Source organism: Haplochromis burtoni, unplaced genomic scaffold (assembly GCF_018398535.1).
Source record: "Haplochromis burtoni strain Fernald_Lab_line unplaced genomic scaffold, NCSU_Asbu1 Contig_47, whole genome shotgun sequence".
In the NCBI taxonomy this organism is placed as follows: Eukaryota; Metazoa; Chordata; class Actinopteri; order Cichliformes; family Cichlidae; genus Haplochromis; species Haplochromis burtoni.
This window is the reverse complement of record NW_024582408.1, coordinates 2080193-2096999: the sequence shown is the minus strand read 5'-3', so window position 1 is coordinate 2096999 and position 16807 is coordinate 2080193. Positions and strand designations below refer to the sequence as shown.

General features: G+C 40.9%; 1 protein-coding gene across 1 annotated transcript in view; it reads right to left on the bottom strand.

Moving 5' to 3' along the window:
• Positions 1 to 1092: 1092 nt before the first annotated feature.
• The window catches only part of kcnk3a (potassium channel, subfamily K, member 3a), a 47966-nt gene continuing 32251 nt past the window's right edge, over positions 1093 to 16807 (bottom strand). Inside the window, exon 2 of the mRNA XM_005921538.2 lies at positions 1093 to 2332. Within this exon, the coding sequence (XP_005921600.1) occupies positions 1407 to 2332 (926 nt within the window). The 3' untranslated portion in view covers positions 1093 to 1406. The remainder of the gene's footprint in view (positions 2333 to 16807) is intronic.

Here is a 16807-nt window from a genome sequence, read left to right as displayed (position 1 = left end):
AAAGGATGAAATGTGACACTGTAAAGTAAAACCACTAAACTAAAATATGATAAGCTAAAGATTATGTAAGAAAACTCTTTCAGAGAGGACTGAAGTGAGAGTGAGCACTGCATAAAAGCCTCAGCTAGCTGAGCCAAGTGCGTTTAGACGGGGCTGGAGCAAAGACTCCATAAGTGCATGAGGTGCAAACTGTGAGGCCATCAGTTAGTGAGGTGGACGCCTGTATCCTCAGCCATCGGTACTGAATTCAACATTTCTGTGTAGTAAAGTGGGAGGAGTTAATTGGGGTGTATCGCCAACATAATGTGACTCCATTAAAAAAATGGTTCTCCAGTGTATGAAAGCGTGTACGACAGTCTGCTAAGGTGCAGCACTGAGTAATGACTTTCCACTACACGTAAGTGAGCTTGCATGCTCTGATTTAGACTATGGGAATACAGTTGTTCTATATGAAAACATATGACAAGCAACATGTACATAAGATAGTTTGATGCACACGAAGAAACTTTGCAAAAGAAATTCACAGCGCTTTGCAGTGAAGTCTGAATGGGCTGTCAGGGAGGCCTTAGTGGTTGAAGACACTGTCGCAGGTTTGATCCCCAAAATGTTCTTCAGCAAACCTGCTCAATCATTCTCAGTCATTTAAGCACCTACACGGTGGTTTAATCTCATGGATGGAGAAAAAAAAGTAGTTAGCAGAGCAGAAAGTTTGGTTTAAACTTGAACTGTAGACACACAGGAGACACTGAGATCAATTATCTTTTAAACGTTCACTGAAAAAATAGGTTTTCCCTCAATAACACCTACTAGTGTCCAAATATATACAAGCTTTAATTTCACTGAAGTGACCATACTCCTTACAACCAAAGATTTATTTTGGAAAATGTGGATTTAAGTTGTTTTTTGTTTCAATAAAATATATCTTGGCAGGGATTTTATACAGTTAGTACACCCTACTTAAGTGTGTCTCACAGTGTATTTTGTCCCTTTTCATATTCAAACAAAGTTCCGCCTCATGAGCACAGAAAATACTGAGTTCAATATTAAGATACTCGATATTCAGAGGTGCAGAGAGATGCATGTGGTTTTTTCCCCCTGTCTTCTAACAGCAATAGTTGTGTAACGAATGCTTCTAAAACAACCATTAGCGTCATTTCTCTGTAACATCAGTAACAATGTTAGCGCTAAATGGTTTGTGCTTAATTAATGGAAGTTAAATACATGGCTGGAGTCTGAAGGATGCATCCTCTTCAGTGCCAGAAAGAGGCAAACGTCTAGAGTCCAACATCTCTTCAGGATGCAAATAGAGTTCCCTTGGTGTCCACAACTAATCTCGCACCACAGTAGGAGGGCTCTCCCTCACTTCAAGTGGGACTTCATCTAAATGCACAAAGTCCTCTGGGTTTCTAGATGGAACATCTGCGTTTATTGAGTCTTCTGTAGGTGTTGATGCTGTGCAACCCCGTGGACACTGAGCTGATGCCCGAGTGGCGCTGCAGACAGCACACACAGCCGTTAGAGTGAAGGGGATTGGAAAAAGCCTCTCCCTGCTCCATGTAGGTGTCTGAAGTGGAGAGGTCGCGGGGGATGATCATCGGTATGGAGTACTGCAGCTTCTCTCTACTTTTGTACCAAAGACAGGAGCACATGGACTGGAAATGAAGCACCTCAGCGTAAACGTTACGCAGACCCCGGCTTGCCGCTCCGCCTCCCCCGCTTCCTCCGATCGCACTCCCTCCGCCGACAAACCCAGAATGCGTGGAAGAAGGAGAGGCCGGATCTACGGAGCAGTTGATGTGTCCGCCTGCCTGACCGTTATGTGCCAGTAGAGCCCTCTGTTCAGCATCCCTCTTCTCGTCCTCGGCGTTCATGGTCATGAAGCGCAGCACTGCTAAGTTGAGGAACGCTCCAATCACGGCCAGACCTGTCAAGATGTAGATGAAGCTGAAGGCCACGTACTGCGGCTTCTTCTGCAGAGCGTGCTCATTCTGCAGCGCCACATAGTCCCCAAAGCCGATGGTAGTGAGCGTGATGAAGCAGTAGTAGAAGGCGTGAAAGAAACTCCACCCCTCAAAGTGGGAGAATGCCACTGCGCCCACACATAACGTGCTCATGCAGGATATGAAACCGATGGTCACCATGTTGACCATGGAGACCTCAGTGCGCCTCATTCCAAGGCACTTCTTCAGGCGGTGGAGCAGGTACCTGACAAAGGTGTTGATCCGCTCACCCACGCTCTGGAACATGACCAAGGTGAGAGGGATGCCCAGGAGGGCGTAAAGCATGCAGAACATCTTCCCTCCATCTGTGCTCGGGGCTGCATGGCCATAACCTGAGGGAAGAAGGGAGAAAGAAGCAGGGTTACTGGGGCAGAACTAATTAAATCTGCAGTGCAGAGGACAGGGGTCTGAGAAGAGAAGGCTGGAGGCAGGAAAGATATGAATGATTTGTATTCTCTGAGCAGCTCTTCTGATGAATTCAAAAACCCTTCATTTCACAGCGGCAGTATGCAATTGGAGATGAGAATGCACAGCGGTGCGGCGGGAAGAGCCGAGTATTGATGTCGTGTACAGGAGAGAGAGAGAGCTTGAATAATTCATTGACAATCGGTGTCCGCAGAGTGGCTTCAACTAATGAGTACATTTGCACCTAATTAGGACTCAACATTTTCCAGATCAAATAAACAGGACACCGTAGGGTAGTGTGAACATACCGGTCTTTTTGTTTGTTTCTATAACACCACTTTTTGCCCCACATGGTATAGAAACTCGTCAGCATTGTGGCCGTTAACAGTCAAAGCCCCCCCAAAAAGTATCTATGGCACAAAATATATCAAAAAGTGGGAGAAAATTTTCCTGTAATTTATCCCCCATAAAACAGAGAGCAGCTGATAAACCACTTACTGTAAAAACATACTGTCAGGGAGATGTGTACTCACTGAAATGACCTGCAAGCACACACTACCTCCTACTTTATGGCCTGACTCAGAGATTTTGTAAAGATACAGAGCATGGAGCTCCCAAATTTCAGGATGTATTTTCAGGTTAATTGTCAGCCTTTTGTGTCATAACATCATCTTCTCATTATTATTGCCCAGCAGGATATGACTCCCTCGCAAGCAACATCATTACAGCGTGAAATATGTTCCCAATACGAGGACCTGATGCGCGCCGGGACGGAAAGATGACGTCCCCGATAACAACAGGCTGGGCAAGTGGAACGGGCTGACCAATAGTTGAATGTAATTACTCCTGGGTTGATTTAATTCTTCTGGCTCTGGTTCTTTTGCCGTGCTGATCCGTGCGTTTGAACCATCTGTCTGTCTGGTGCCAAATATGTTTAAAGCTTTCCCAGTTGTGCCGCCAAAATGAGAGTCATTACGACTGATGGATCTCTCAGTAGAAGGAAAAACCTGACCTGTTCTCCGAGTGCGAGGACATCTTGCTTCTTTGTGGCTTTGCCTATTTTTAATCTCATCCCCACAAAGACATTTATCACATTTTCCAAAGACAGAGAAATTACCTCTGACTGCAGTCTTTTCTAAGTAAGAGACTGAGTCTCGGGACAAATGATGACCTTAGGTTGAGCTTAATATCTGCACGGGAGTGCTTTTAAACTTGAATAAAATTAGCATTCCTGGTGCAGCACACGTACTATTATTCCATCACTTATTGGTTGGGATGGTTAAATAATTTACTTTTAGGTCTTTCAACAGTTTATCCATTAGGCCTGCAATAATTTTTCCAGCTGTTCTCCGTGACTGTTATTTGCTTTCAGCCATTACTTCTAGCAAACTGCTTAAACAGTTTAATAATTTGAATTAACGATTTTAAACATTTAATCAGCACTTTTAGCTGTTTATCCATGTTATCTGGCCAGCTATTTATTCAGTACATTTAGCTCTCTATTTCAGCCGTCTATAATGTTAATCTTTTAAAAACTAAGTTTGTAATGTTACCTATTAGAACCATTTTTCTCTTGCTTTCTGTAAGCGATTACAGAGCTAACTAAGCAAACTGGTTGCTGTTTTATAAACCATTTAAAGGACACAACGTAAGTTGTTAACTCTCTGTTCCAGTCACGCTCCATTCCTTTGAGGATATTTAAATCTTTCTTTTCACTAACATGTTTCAACCTTACTGCTATACCTCGTCCTGCATGCTGTATTCAGTTCTTACAATATACTGTTCAAAAGTCTTGAGTCAGCTTTAATTTCTTTACACTTTGCTTCCATGAAGCCAGGCTTTCCTGTCAAGTCTTTCAAAGTTTTTCTTTGCACACTGGCTCCTTTTTTTTCTTTTTTTTACATTTTCAGCCCAATCTTTGTACCTGTAAAAACACAATTTGTTCCCATTGCTTTAGCTGAATCTATGAAAAATGACAACGATAACCCAGCTGATTCCCCAGCTCTTTGGGAATCACCCAAAGGGATTCCCAAAGAGCTGGGGAGCTTCTAGCTAAACTTGGCACACTTGCTGTGCAATGTGTCCTTAGAAATCAGAGGAAACTGGAAAAGTGACGTGGCAGTGAAAGTGGGAGGCCCAAAAAACTATTGACAACAGATGAACAGTATCTAAAAATTAGGACCTTATGAATAAATAGGAAAAAGTCCAGTAGAGACCCGACAAAATACAAGAGAACTGGACTGAAAATCTGTGGCAACATTTCTTATGTAGTGATGAAACGAAATGTGAAAGTTCTAGTTAACAATGAAGGAGGATACAACAGTGAGGGTCTACAGCCATCTTTAAAATACGGTGGAAGTTTGTCTTGGATTTTTGGCTGCATTTCAGCTGGTGGTGTTGGACATATGTGAAAATTCCTGAAATTATGAACACGGAAAAGTACTGTCAGATTTTGATCCACCATGCAGCACTGTGTGGAAAACATCTGATTGGTAATGGCTTCATTTGTCAAATGGTAATGAACCCAAACACACTGCCAGTGCCGTGAAAGGATCCCTGGACAAAAAAACACACACACACTATCAGTCATGGATTGGCCTCCCCAAAACACAGACCTCAACATTATTGAAGTAGTATGGGATAATTTTGACAAAGAGCAGAACAAAAGGCTGCCATCATCCAGAGAAGAGCTTTGAATCTCCTTCAAGAAGCCTGTTTAACTATTCCTGAAGAGTACTTAAAGACATTAGAAGAACGTTTGCCTAAGAGAGTTCAGGCTGTGTTGACGAATAAAGGTGGTCACACCAAAATATTGACTTTCAAGCTTGTTAGAATTATACAAACTCTGTTTTTGCCATATATACTGTATGTTTGCACACATTCCAATACATTGCTGCACCATCTTCCTATCAAAATGTAATGAAATGAGACGTTTGTACAGTGTTGTAATCAGTCGTGTGCATTTGTCATTATTATAATAACTGACTACTGACTTGCTTTTTCTCCAACAAATGCTGATAATCAGAAATGCATATGGTCAGTCCATCCCTCCGAACTTCCATCTCAGTGTTACTTTTTATGCATATATATTAAAGTCATAACCTTCTAAGGAAATTTTTCATTATTATTTTCATTTCAGAAGGTGCAGCTCAAACTTACTTCTGCATTTGAAATTATTTATTACTGTCCCCTCAGGCCCCGCACACTGCTAGTAGAGAAGAAAAGAAGAAGAAGAAGTCATTGAAAGTTAACATAATTAGTCACAGTGCAAGAAAAGATGTTGGGGTGAAATCCTTGAGTGTGTTTCTTTCTCTAAAATGTTAGCGACACACAGGGTTTTGTGGCTCTCCCCATAAAAATAAAAAATAATTCCTGATTTAAATGTGGCCACTAGCCTCTTTGAGGTGCTGCAGTATAGCACATGTGCATATGTGATTTCAACAAACTAACCAACCATCAGTCTTCAGTGGAAAAGTCTGGAATGTCCAAGCCTGGCGAAGGCGCCATCAGGTCACAGCTTTGACCAGGAGCGTGTTTGTTGTTTTTACATTGATAGGGTTGTGCAGGGTAAAATGCATCCCTGTAGGTGAGACTGTGAATGTGCGTTTTGTATCATCCATATGCCGTGAATGACCTTAGCTGTGCCTTGTGCCATCGTGTCACTATGTGGTCACTCACAGCACACTGAACAAGTCAGGAGTGTTGTCATAGTGTGGAAGGAACTTTAATATTTTATCTTGTCTGTGATGTTATGTTGTGGGTTTCGTTAATATTGATTTTGATTATTTATATTTTGTATACACGCATCCACACATGTGCAGTAAAACCTAAGCGCAGTTGTCTTTTTCTGACAATGTTGTATTTTATTCTGTTCTGTTTATTCTTATTATCTTATCCTATTCCAGTGTTTTTCTTAATTTTTGCTACTGTGTCTTTGCACTGTCCACTTTCTGCTGCGACACAACAAATTTCCCACATGTGGAACTAATAAAGGTTATCTTATTCTTTTATTTGCATGCTTTTATTAAAAGAAATTGTACTACTTCCAACCTGCATCTCCATAATTCAACGAATGACCTACACCTGCTCAGTCACCCGATATAAAAGGAGTCCAGCGTAGCAGTTGGCACAGTGGGATCGATACATCACAGAGACTCACCAGGGTGGGGCCCCAATGGAACAAGGAGGAAGTGGCAAAATGGACTGGGAAATCCAGTTAAAGGCAATAATAGTGCGGAAAGTGACAAGAAAGTCATTGTTACGATGGCTTCTTGAGCATTTCGTTTAAGACGGTGATGCCTGTGGACATGTTATTACTGTACACTGGCAGTTAGCATTGCGTGCTTTTAGTTTTTGTTATTTTAAATATTCTACACTTAAAATTCTTCCTTGACTTCTGCATTCTGAGTAGGGTAGGTTTCTCACCATCCAACTAGCTCACAACATTTGGCTCCATGTGACTTCTTTCTTTTTCCTCAAAATATAATTTCAGTTGAAGGGTTGTTGTTTTGACATAATAGACGTACATATCGCAAATATGCACGTGCAGCAGTCACATTTGGGACTCCCAAAAGATGGGATCTAAAAATAGGAGTACTGGAACATGCTGCATTAGGGAGATGACGGTGAAAGGAATGGCCAAATTTAAATTGGGAAAGATTTTTAAGATTTTTACCTGTAAGTAAAAATAAATAAATGCACTGATTAATCATTCATCATGGAATAAGCAGGGCAGTGTATGCTCAGGTGAGCACAGAAGTTGAGCTGTAGGCCTGTTTGGAGCTGTCACAAAGAGCATGTGGCCTGTCGAGACAGGGAGATGACCAGAGTGACAGTGGCACTCGTCACCGGCGCACACGGGAGCTGGAGGCAACAACGCCAGCAGTCCTATCACCATGTGAGAGAGTGAAGAGTCGCACATGACAAAATCATCTTCGAAAAGGCCCCCAAACAGTGACAAAGTTATCATGAGACAGGATGTCTCCACGGCTTGTGCTGGCATGCAGGGGAAGGCAGCAGGGCTGTTCGCTCTGTTTGCATGGATTATAGTGACCGGCAGAGGAAAGGTGCAGCCTCATCCATCACAAAACAATAGAAGATAAAGAGGTTTTGTTTGAACAACCCCTGACTGTCTGAAACTGAAGTATTAATCCAGAAAAGATCTAGTTTCATATTCGCCTCTGTCAGTGCGCCCGAGGGCAGCTGTGGGTAGCTTGCCATCACCAGTGTGTGAATGTGTGTGTGAATGGGTGGATGACAGAATGTGTAAAGCGCTTTGGGGTCCTTAGGGATAGTAAAGCGCTATACAAATACAGGCCATTTACCAAATTGGCAGTGTCGTTATGAAGAAATTGCCACAAATGTTTATGCATATTTGATGGATTGATCATGGGGGAGGTGGGACACTAATCCCCCGCTAAAATTATCTCAGATTCTCAATTTGTGTTGGGATTGTTGCATGATAGAAAACCAGCACTGAAGGTTTTTGCTGTATCCCGAGGCTGATTGTCTCGTAACCCAATTCCTGTAATTATCATGTGAAAGAAAATCTGAAAATTGCATAACTGTGGAAGGAGATAAGAGTTTTCTAAATACTTATTTGGCATGGGAGGCTAATGAATTTCAGCAGAACACAGGTGCACCATACACTCAGACCCTCCTCGCTGCTGCCTCTGATTGCAGAATCAGGATTTACAGCCAGTCGCTTAAGCTAATGCCTCTAGCAACAGGATAGTGCTAATTTAAATGCTCCAAAACAAATCATTCTGCAGAGAGAAATATTCCCCTGTGATAGCCTTGCCAACATTTTGTAATTTGGAGGTTTCATTTCAAGATTTCAATCCTGGCCTGTAATACTTTTGGGTTTTTTTTTACCCTGTAATTCATTTCACAGTTTTTAATCCGTATTCACTTTAGCAGATGGGAGCACAGCTTTATTCAGTGCTGTGCCATATTAACCCTCGATCAGATTTTCCAAATTAAATGTTTGATACCTTCCAACACTGCTCATCTGTAGCAATAAATACAAAACTGGTGCTGGTTGTCATATCTCATTTCTGACTCTAGTTTGCCTTTACAGATAACAACTCAGTGTATACAGTTCCTTCCTGCTCCTTAAACAAAACATTAACCGCTTTCCCAACTGCATCTAAAGTCTTCATTACGCTGATTAATTAGGCAGGGGCAAAACGGGCTTTGAAAATACATCAAAGAATGGCATAAATGCAGCTCCCAGGGCTCCAGTTCTCTGTCACTCAATTAAATTTTCATTGATTACCAGGCACAATTTGTTCTCGCCAGCAAGACGAGGAGCACAACCTATTCATCAGCTCACCTAATGGGAAGGGATTCTCAAAGAGGTGGTGCATTTATCAGGGGCTCTTTGTCAGTAATTTGTAAGGATAGGCTGCATGCAACTAATCCACAGCATACACCACAGAGGCAACGTGTATTCACAATAAGTTCAAATGCGACCATATATGTAAAAAGATCCAAAATCTCAGGATATGGAGTCTGTAACTTAGATGCTGGTGGCAGCACTACACTCTCTAGGGTAGGCGACTGATAACGTCCTTAAACATCTCTGCATCCTGAAGCCCAGGCAGCACCAAACTTGGTAGTGCACTCATCAGTCTCTCTCTGTGTATGTGTGTGTATGGTTTCACACAAGACTGAGGGACAAAGGTGAAATGAGTGGAGGGTTTGGTTTTCTTTTCTTTGTATTACTGAATAAATTAGAAGCTCTCAGTGTGAGGAAACGATGCTGTTTGCTGGGTAGCATGTTAAGGTGTTCTAGAGGCATGTGCAGCATTTGAATGGTCTATTTAATAACTGTGATGAGAATTATTTCAGATTTTAAGCTAATATTTTGACAAAATTAGCATATTATCCTATTTATAAAATAAAAGGCATAAAAGATTGTTATCTAAAAAGTTAGAAAAATCTTACTTAAATAAAATTTAAAACAACTATTTAGTAAAATATGTAACAATAAATAAACAAAGGTCAGAAACCAAAATAAAACATTAATGTCTGTCATGTAAAAGACGATGTCATTCACAGACTGTGAGTACACAGAGGCCCGCGCTACAATGCATGATTTCTGTCTATCCAATTTTTAGTATTACAACAGCAGTTCACTTCCTGCCAGGGTATATTGTCATAGTAACTTATGCTGCAGACCTAATCTGCTCTAGATGCGGTCACACTCTCGATTAGAAATCAGCAGGTATGAAATCACTGCCTACTGAGCAATCAGGTCTCTGGAAAATGGCATCACTGATCCTGAAAGACCCATCAAGGGCATCTAAAAGTCTTTGTGCTTCCCAGAACAGGTTCAGTAATAAATATAAGTTATTAGAAGCAACTTTATTATTGTTGTTGTTTTTTTCTTGTTGGTTCCAAACAGTTTTACAACAATTTGTTGTGTTGTACAAGTATAAACACATGATCCTAAAGCAGCGATTTGTGCTTTTGAGCCTTGTATTGAATTTGCATTTACCTTAACCCTAAAGTTTAATTCTGTCTTTTATATTTATTCATTGCTCTCAGGTTATGAAACTCTAGTGCGGCTGCAGGTAAAATAATAAAAACTGCTGATCTGGCTGCAGCAGCGGTATGTATGTTTAATTTTTTCATATTTTTTACTATTATATTTCTCTAATTTAAAATCATTCGTGAAATTTAGCTGCTCTGCTACCAACAGACCTGCCCAGGTCAGATTCTGCCAACACCATCCCTTTTAAGATCGTCTTCTGTCATCTCGGTTCTGTTTCACCCCCCAAAAGAAAAATGATTACTAGGGTTTCCAAAATTACTTCTTAAAGATGAGGTGTGGTTATATAACTGTAGTCAAAATTAAATATTTTTTTAATTAATTTTTTGGGGGAACAAGAGGCTGAGAGGAAACACTTACAGTGTAACACCAAAGCCTTACAGTATTTATACAAGATGCGCATTTTGGAAGGAGTTTGAAACATGCTGTAAATATATAGACTAACATGCTAAACACAGCAGATGCTCAGAGGGCTAGCTACAAGTATGATATCCTGACATGCCTTGCATTACTCTAGCCCCGCCTATCTCGTGTGTCATGTTGCACCATAAAAGGCTGAGTAGTTTGACACCCAGCCCATGAGTTCTGGGGGGAGGAAGTGCCTCTTATCTAGCTATGTGTTGAACTACCCAAAAGTGAATGAGTGGAAAAAACTGCAAAAAGCTTTGGATGTGCATACAAAAACCACCTGTTTCTATAGACCTACTGAAGCAGCATACCTAGAAGAGTTGTAATAATTTGCGCTGAGAGGGAATGGCTGTCAGTGTGTAATGCGGTCGTGATCTGTAAACAAATTCCTTCTGCAAAGCTGAAGTGTGCTCTGAGGTGTTGGACACAATCACAATATTCAGCCGTATATGGCCATCCTAGTTCTTCAACGTACAGGTGGCCAGAGGAGGCATCCCAGCGTGACGTCACCCTTATCTGCGTTTACACCATCCCTGAAATGCTGAGCAGATTGGGGAATGTTCTGTACAAGTGTGCAAATAAACACATCATCATCATGTCATCCTCTTGGTACAGACTGTATTTGAGCAGCAGCCCAATCTGCTTGCCTTTCCCGCAGCCCGCTTTCATCTCTCGTTGACTCTGGCCAAAGACATCATTGTATGACCCAACAAATTGTAAGTCTTCTCCACTTGTAAGCATCAAACTTTTCGAAGAATAACACCTAAAGATGGCACATTAAAAGGCCATTATGACATTGTATTTCCCACAAATACAATTCCACTCTTATCTAAAATGTGGACCTAAAGCCCCCCCCATTAATTGTCATTCACAGACACTTCAAACTCCAGACGACCTCACGATTGTTTATACAGTACAAGCACTCCAGCTCAGCACTGGTCCTCCCACCTCCCTCCAGTACTCCGTTTGGCTTTTGACCCACAAGGCCTTGCTGACAGCTGCTGCGTAATGTCCATGTGTGTGTGAAAGGCAGGAATTCTAAGACCAGTTTTAGTGGAATATTTACAGTGAGTGAGTGAGTGTAATCACGAACTGGGAAAACAGAAACACGCTTGCTTGATTTATTTGAAATGAGTTATGGATTTCAAAGAAATACATTCAGGCATGTTGATGACTTCAAGTAACTCCAGTGACCTGAAAAATTAGAGTTCTCATATGCTGAAAATGTTTAATTTTATACAAAATGAGGAGAAATTCACCTCTAAGCTCCAACCTGATTGCCAAGATAAAGATGTGAAGTGGACGCAGTTTCTAAGATTCCATTTGTTCCTCCCATACAGTAAATTATATACGCTATACACATCATGTAATCCTTGCTATTACTGAGTTGAACCGCCTTTTGCTGTCAGAAGTCTTAATTCTTTGTAGCACAGACTCAAGAAGGACAACACGATAGCATTACACAGATTCGTTTCCTGATCGTCCCAATCCTAACCCCATTCCATATCCCAAAAGTGCTCCATTGGATTGAGATCTGGTGATCATAAAGGCAATTTGAGTACAGTGAACTCAATGTCATGTTCACCTAATGTGTTTGTGACATGGTGCCTTATTCCAGAAGATGAGTACACTGTGGCCATGGTCACGGGAAGGACATGGTCACCAACAAGACTCTAATATTCTGTTAAAATGATGTTTGGCTGGTACTATGGTACAAAGTGTGGCAAGAAAATATCCTTGACATCATTATACCACCAGCAGCAGCCTGAACTGTGCTTTCATGTTGTTTACACCAAATTTTTACCCTACGATCCAAATGTCAAAGCAGAAATGTTTTCAGAATGTTTTTTTCTGTCTTCTGTTGTCCAATTTTGATGAGCCGGTTTGAGTCGTAGCCTCAGTTACCTGTTTTTAGTAGACAACAGCAACTTCAGGGTTAAACAGGTACATTCAGACATGCTCTTCTGCATACTTTGGTTTAATAAGTAGTTATTCCAATTACCATCTTCTTCCTAACAGCTTGAACCAGTCTGGTTATCAGCCTCTGTCATCTGACATCAACAAGGCATTTTCACCCAGAGAACTGCTCCTCACTGGATATTTTCTCCTTTTTAGACAGTTAGGAGAAAATAGGGTTGTGTGGGGAAAATCCCAATAGAAATACTCAGACCATTCATCTGGCACCAACAACTATGCCATATTACAGTCTCCTTATCACCTTTGATGATCTATTTGAACATACATAAATGCATTAATTTGCTGCCATGTGTTCAGCTGATTGAATATTCATGTCATCAAGCAGTGGAGCACCTAATAAAGTGACTAGTGACTTTAGAGAAGGTCTGAAGAAAACCTGCATTAATTGTATTAATGGCCTTCAGTGGTGGCTCCTCTGATGATAAAGAGTCCAGAAGGAAAATGTTTACTGAGATCATGAATCAAGTAAGATTCATGAACTCCTGATTTGTTTATGGTGTTAATCATTTGCTTCAAACCCTCTGAAAAACTTCTTGATGTTAATTTAGCAAATTATTGTTTCACATACCAATCTTTGATCAGCACCCATAGCTGTCAGATATTAATGCTTCGAGTAGTGTTATTGTGAATGTGTCACATGTGTCATATGTCTTAGATTTTTGACCTCTACATTATCAGTGGGACTTACTTTTCCTGAAAAACAAAAATGCCTGATGATTGGTTTGTTTGTTTGTTTGTATGTTAAAGGGAATTCTCTTGCAATTTCATGGGTCAAGTTTTAAAGGGTGACAAAAAAGAGTTTCTGACCAGGCATCCTTATGCGACAAATTGCAAGTGAGAGTGTTGGTAAAACAGACAATGGAGCAGATATTCTGAGCGTTGGGTTACAGTTGCAGTGAAATTGGCGTCTGAGACACATACATCTCTCACTTGTCAAGCATTTAATAATTGGACTAATTGTCAACCAAATCAGCTGTTCAGTCTTTCCAAAAAGGCTATATTTGCTTTTTAGTGTGCTTTTTCTTGACCAAAAAGCATCCCAATTTATATGAGAGACCCATCTTGCTAACCAACCTAGGGTTTTAGCACTGGCTTCAGCTGATTATCTCAACCCTCTTGTCCAAAGATAATGACAGCAACAGTTAAATGCTGAACTCAAGTACTTAAAAGTAGTATTCCACACAAACAATATTGTTTTAATGCACGCAGTGTTAAGTCAGGAGTCGCAAGAGACGGGAACTGGGAACTGGATAGTGGTTCGGTCTACAACGTGGATATGGACAATGCTTTTAATTTATTGCACAAAAGGAAGAGAGCATGATGGTAAAGTGCAAACTGCATCCAGGACAGAAACAACTGCTTTATGCTGCTAACACAACTTCAGCTTTCTGCAAGCACCTGCACAGCATGCTGGCTCTAGGCTAGCCAAGAACCTGGAGTGATATTAAAGCTGAGTGAATACCGACCCCAGCCCGGGAGCCAGAACTTCAACAGGTAACAAAGTCAGTGATGAGAAGTCTGGCTGCATCCTCCATTTCTATTTGTTCATGTTCCTAAAGTAGACTCCCTTAGGCAATCACTTTGAAGTATCTCTCTCTTGGTTTTCATCTTTGCCTTGTGTTGTCAGCTTTGTGTTCATACCTAAATACTAAGAGAAAGATCATACAGTATGTGTGTCCTCATTAGGACAGGGATTTGTGCTGATTTGTGGTCTAAAGTTTTTTATTGTTCAATAATAATTACGAGGCAGTGTATTTTAGGTCATATTAAAGAAAAAATCAAAGCAATGTCAGGAGTACTGCACTGACCACAACAAAAAGGGGGAAAAACATTCAACATGCACAAACATTTGACCACACAACATGAAATTAATTTGCGCAAACGTAGTCTTTGATATGCCGCTTAGCAATCATGGTCACTCTCAAAGCAGAGCCAATGAGAACCCAACGAGAATTGGGTGGTGACATCATTTCTTTCAATGTTTCTTTTTACCAATGACCACAAACATTTCCTTTGCTTTCAATACTAGTTAGCTTAAATTAGGGGTCGCTAAATTTTACTATAAAAAGAGACATTTTTGAGCTCAAATCGACATCATGAACAACTGTATAATTTAAATCTGTACTAACGTTTGTTATTTTTTTGGTAATTAAACTTTTCTTTTTCATTTGTATTTAAGAAATTATAGAACTAAAAATGCAACATTTTCATTTTTCACTTTATTTATTGGTTTAAAAATTGTATTAATAAAATCTTGGTTTAAAAAAATAAATTAATAATAATAAAGTAATTCAATGTTTGTTTGTTTTTAATTAGCTTTTTAAAATTTGTAAACTGAGAACATGAAGTCTTGGCCCTGATATCTGCTGGCCACAGCCCCAAAACACTGTTTGTCATCTCAAGGCAAAGTCATCAGACGATAGATGGGTTCCCATTAAACCTTAAATAAACCTTAACTCAAGCCAAAACACATCAACAGGTGTTATTTGTCTGGACATGCTCAATGAAGAGAGCTTTAAAAGGTGCCTATAAAAACAAAAAAAACAACAACACTATCCTGCAAATGGGAGAGGCAGAGCAGGAAATAACAGTTTTGACTGGCAGCTATAGAGTCCCTGGCTCCTTTGTACAGTACAACACATGACTAGTCGTGTAAATCACTGCCGTCAGTGTGTGAATGAACAAGTGTATTTCTCTAGCTAATAAATTAAAATACTGGCGATAGCCACTGGAACCCCTCAGCTTCCTAGCAGACACACTTATGGTATCAGTTTCAAAATCCTACGTTGCCTCAAGTCAAGATTTTCAGAATACTGGACCTCTGATCTTGAAGTCAGGGTCACTGAGATTTGAAAACATCCAAGATTACTTGTTGGTGCACCTATGGCATCAACTTGAAATTCCTATGTCACCTTGTTCTTGAGTTAATGCTCACCCGCCCGCCCGGGTGACGATAGTTCCCCATTGCTGTAAAAATCATAGCCTTTTTTGACTGGTAGTAGCGTCAGATCTCAGAACACCCAACAACATAATGAACTGGCCTTTTAACTGAGATTTCTTTGCAAGGCTGTACTTTGACATACTGATAATGATGTCAGATTTGTCAGCTTCTACATTATTCAGATGATGCTGTCAGCTGACTGTGAAATAGTGAGAATAATCTCTTCAATCAGGCTGTCATTACATGCTTCAACAGTGAACAAGGAGCCTGTCCAGCCGCTGAGAGCGAGCGAGAAAAAGTGGGTGATGCGGGATGTATTCATCACAGGCAATCTGATGTAACGCCAGAGGAGACAGCGCATTGGCAGAGCGTCTGTCTGGGTTCACTTTAACTTGGTTACCCCTGTGTGGGCCTGGGAGCATGTGCTTTCATCCAGCACACAGCTGAGGCCCAAACACTGAAGCATCACAAGCGTTCAGACCAAAGCAACCAGGCGTCAGATGTGAGAGCTGCGACTCGGCTGCCAGTGCCCCAAATATACCTGTCTCGTAGTAAAACCCTTTCACTATCATGCCATACAGCCGCAGCATCCGCTATCTGCCAAATCGCCTTTGTCCACAATCGAAAGCACTGTGGCTGTGTCTGTGTGTGTCCAAACATCCAAGTCATATGTTTTGCTTTCACTGTGAAAAAAAACCCCTATCAGCGTCTATTTCCAAACCTACTCCTTAGGTTCCTTTTTAGGGGATATGAGAGGAAACCTTGGCAGGCCACAGTTTTCCATGAGGTCAGTAAGCAAGGCATTCCAAGCAGAGTGTGAGATCTCTGGGAGGCTTAGCTAATTAAAAAAATCATGTGATTTATGTACCTGATACACAGTTGATATGGACTTGTTTAAATCTCACAACACAGCTGTATTTAAATGGGTTCACATACACTAACACTGTACACAACACGGAGGTAAGAGCGGAGAGGAGGACAGAAGAGGACAGTAGGGATGAAATATGACGGGAAGTGAAGAAATTCAAGGTTAAGAAATATCACTTAAAAGTAAGACAGATTATGACTTTATCCTGTATCGTGTCCTCTGAAGCATTGTTGTGAATTTAAAAATGGCTATTAAAGAAGTACAGACGCATTCAAGTCTTAATTTAGGTGGGAGGAAGTCTCTAATTTGTAGTCGTGGCTAATGTAGGAGCTCGAGTTGGGATTTCTTTTCTACGCTTTTAGGAGGTCAACTCAAATAACAGACGCATCTGTTTCAAGTGCTCCACTTGGGCTATCTGCTTTAAAAGTGTGCCTGTGTGGGCAGGGAGAGTGAAAAAATCAGGAGAAAGGGAGAATATGTTGTGTAATATGATACGGGAATTTCAAAGAGTTTCTTTTGGGAATAGATAGGTTTGACCAGCCCACAACCCCCCCACCCTTCACCCATCAACCTGTCACTAATCAGAATATGTCCTCTCCCCACTCTCCCTGCCTCCCTTTCGTCATAGTTATCCCCCCTTCTGTCCTGATACA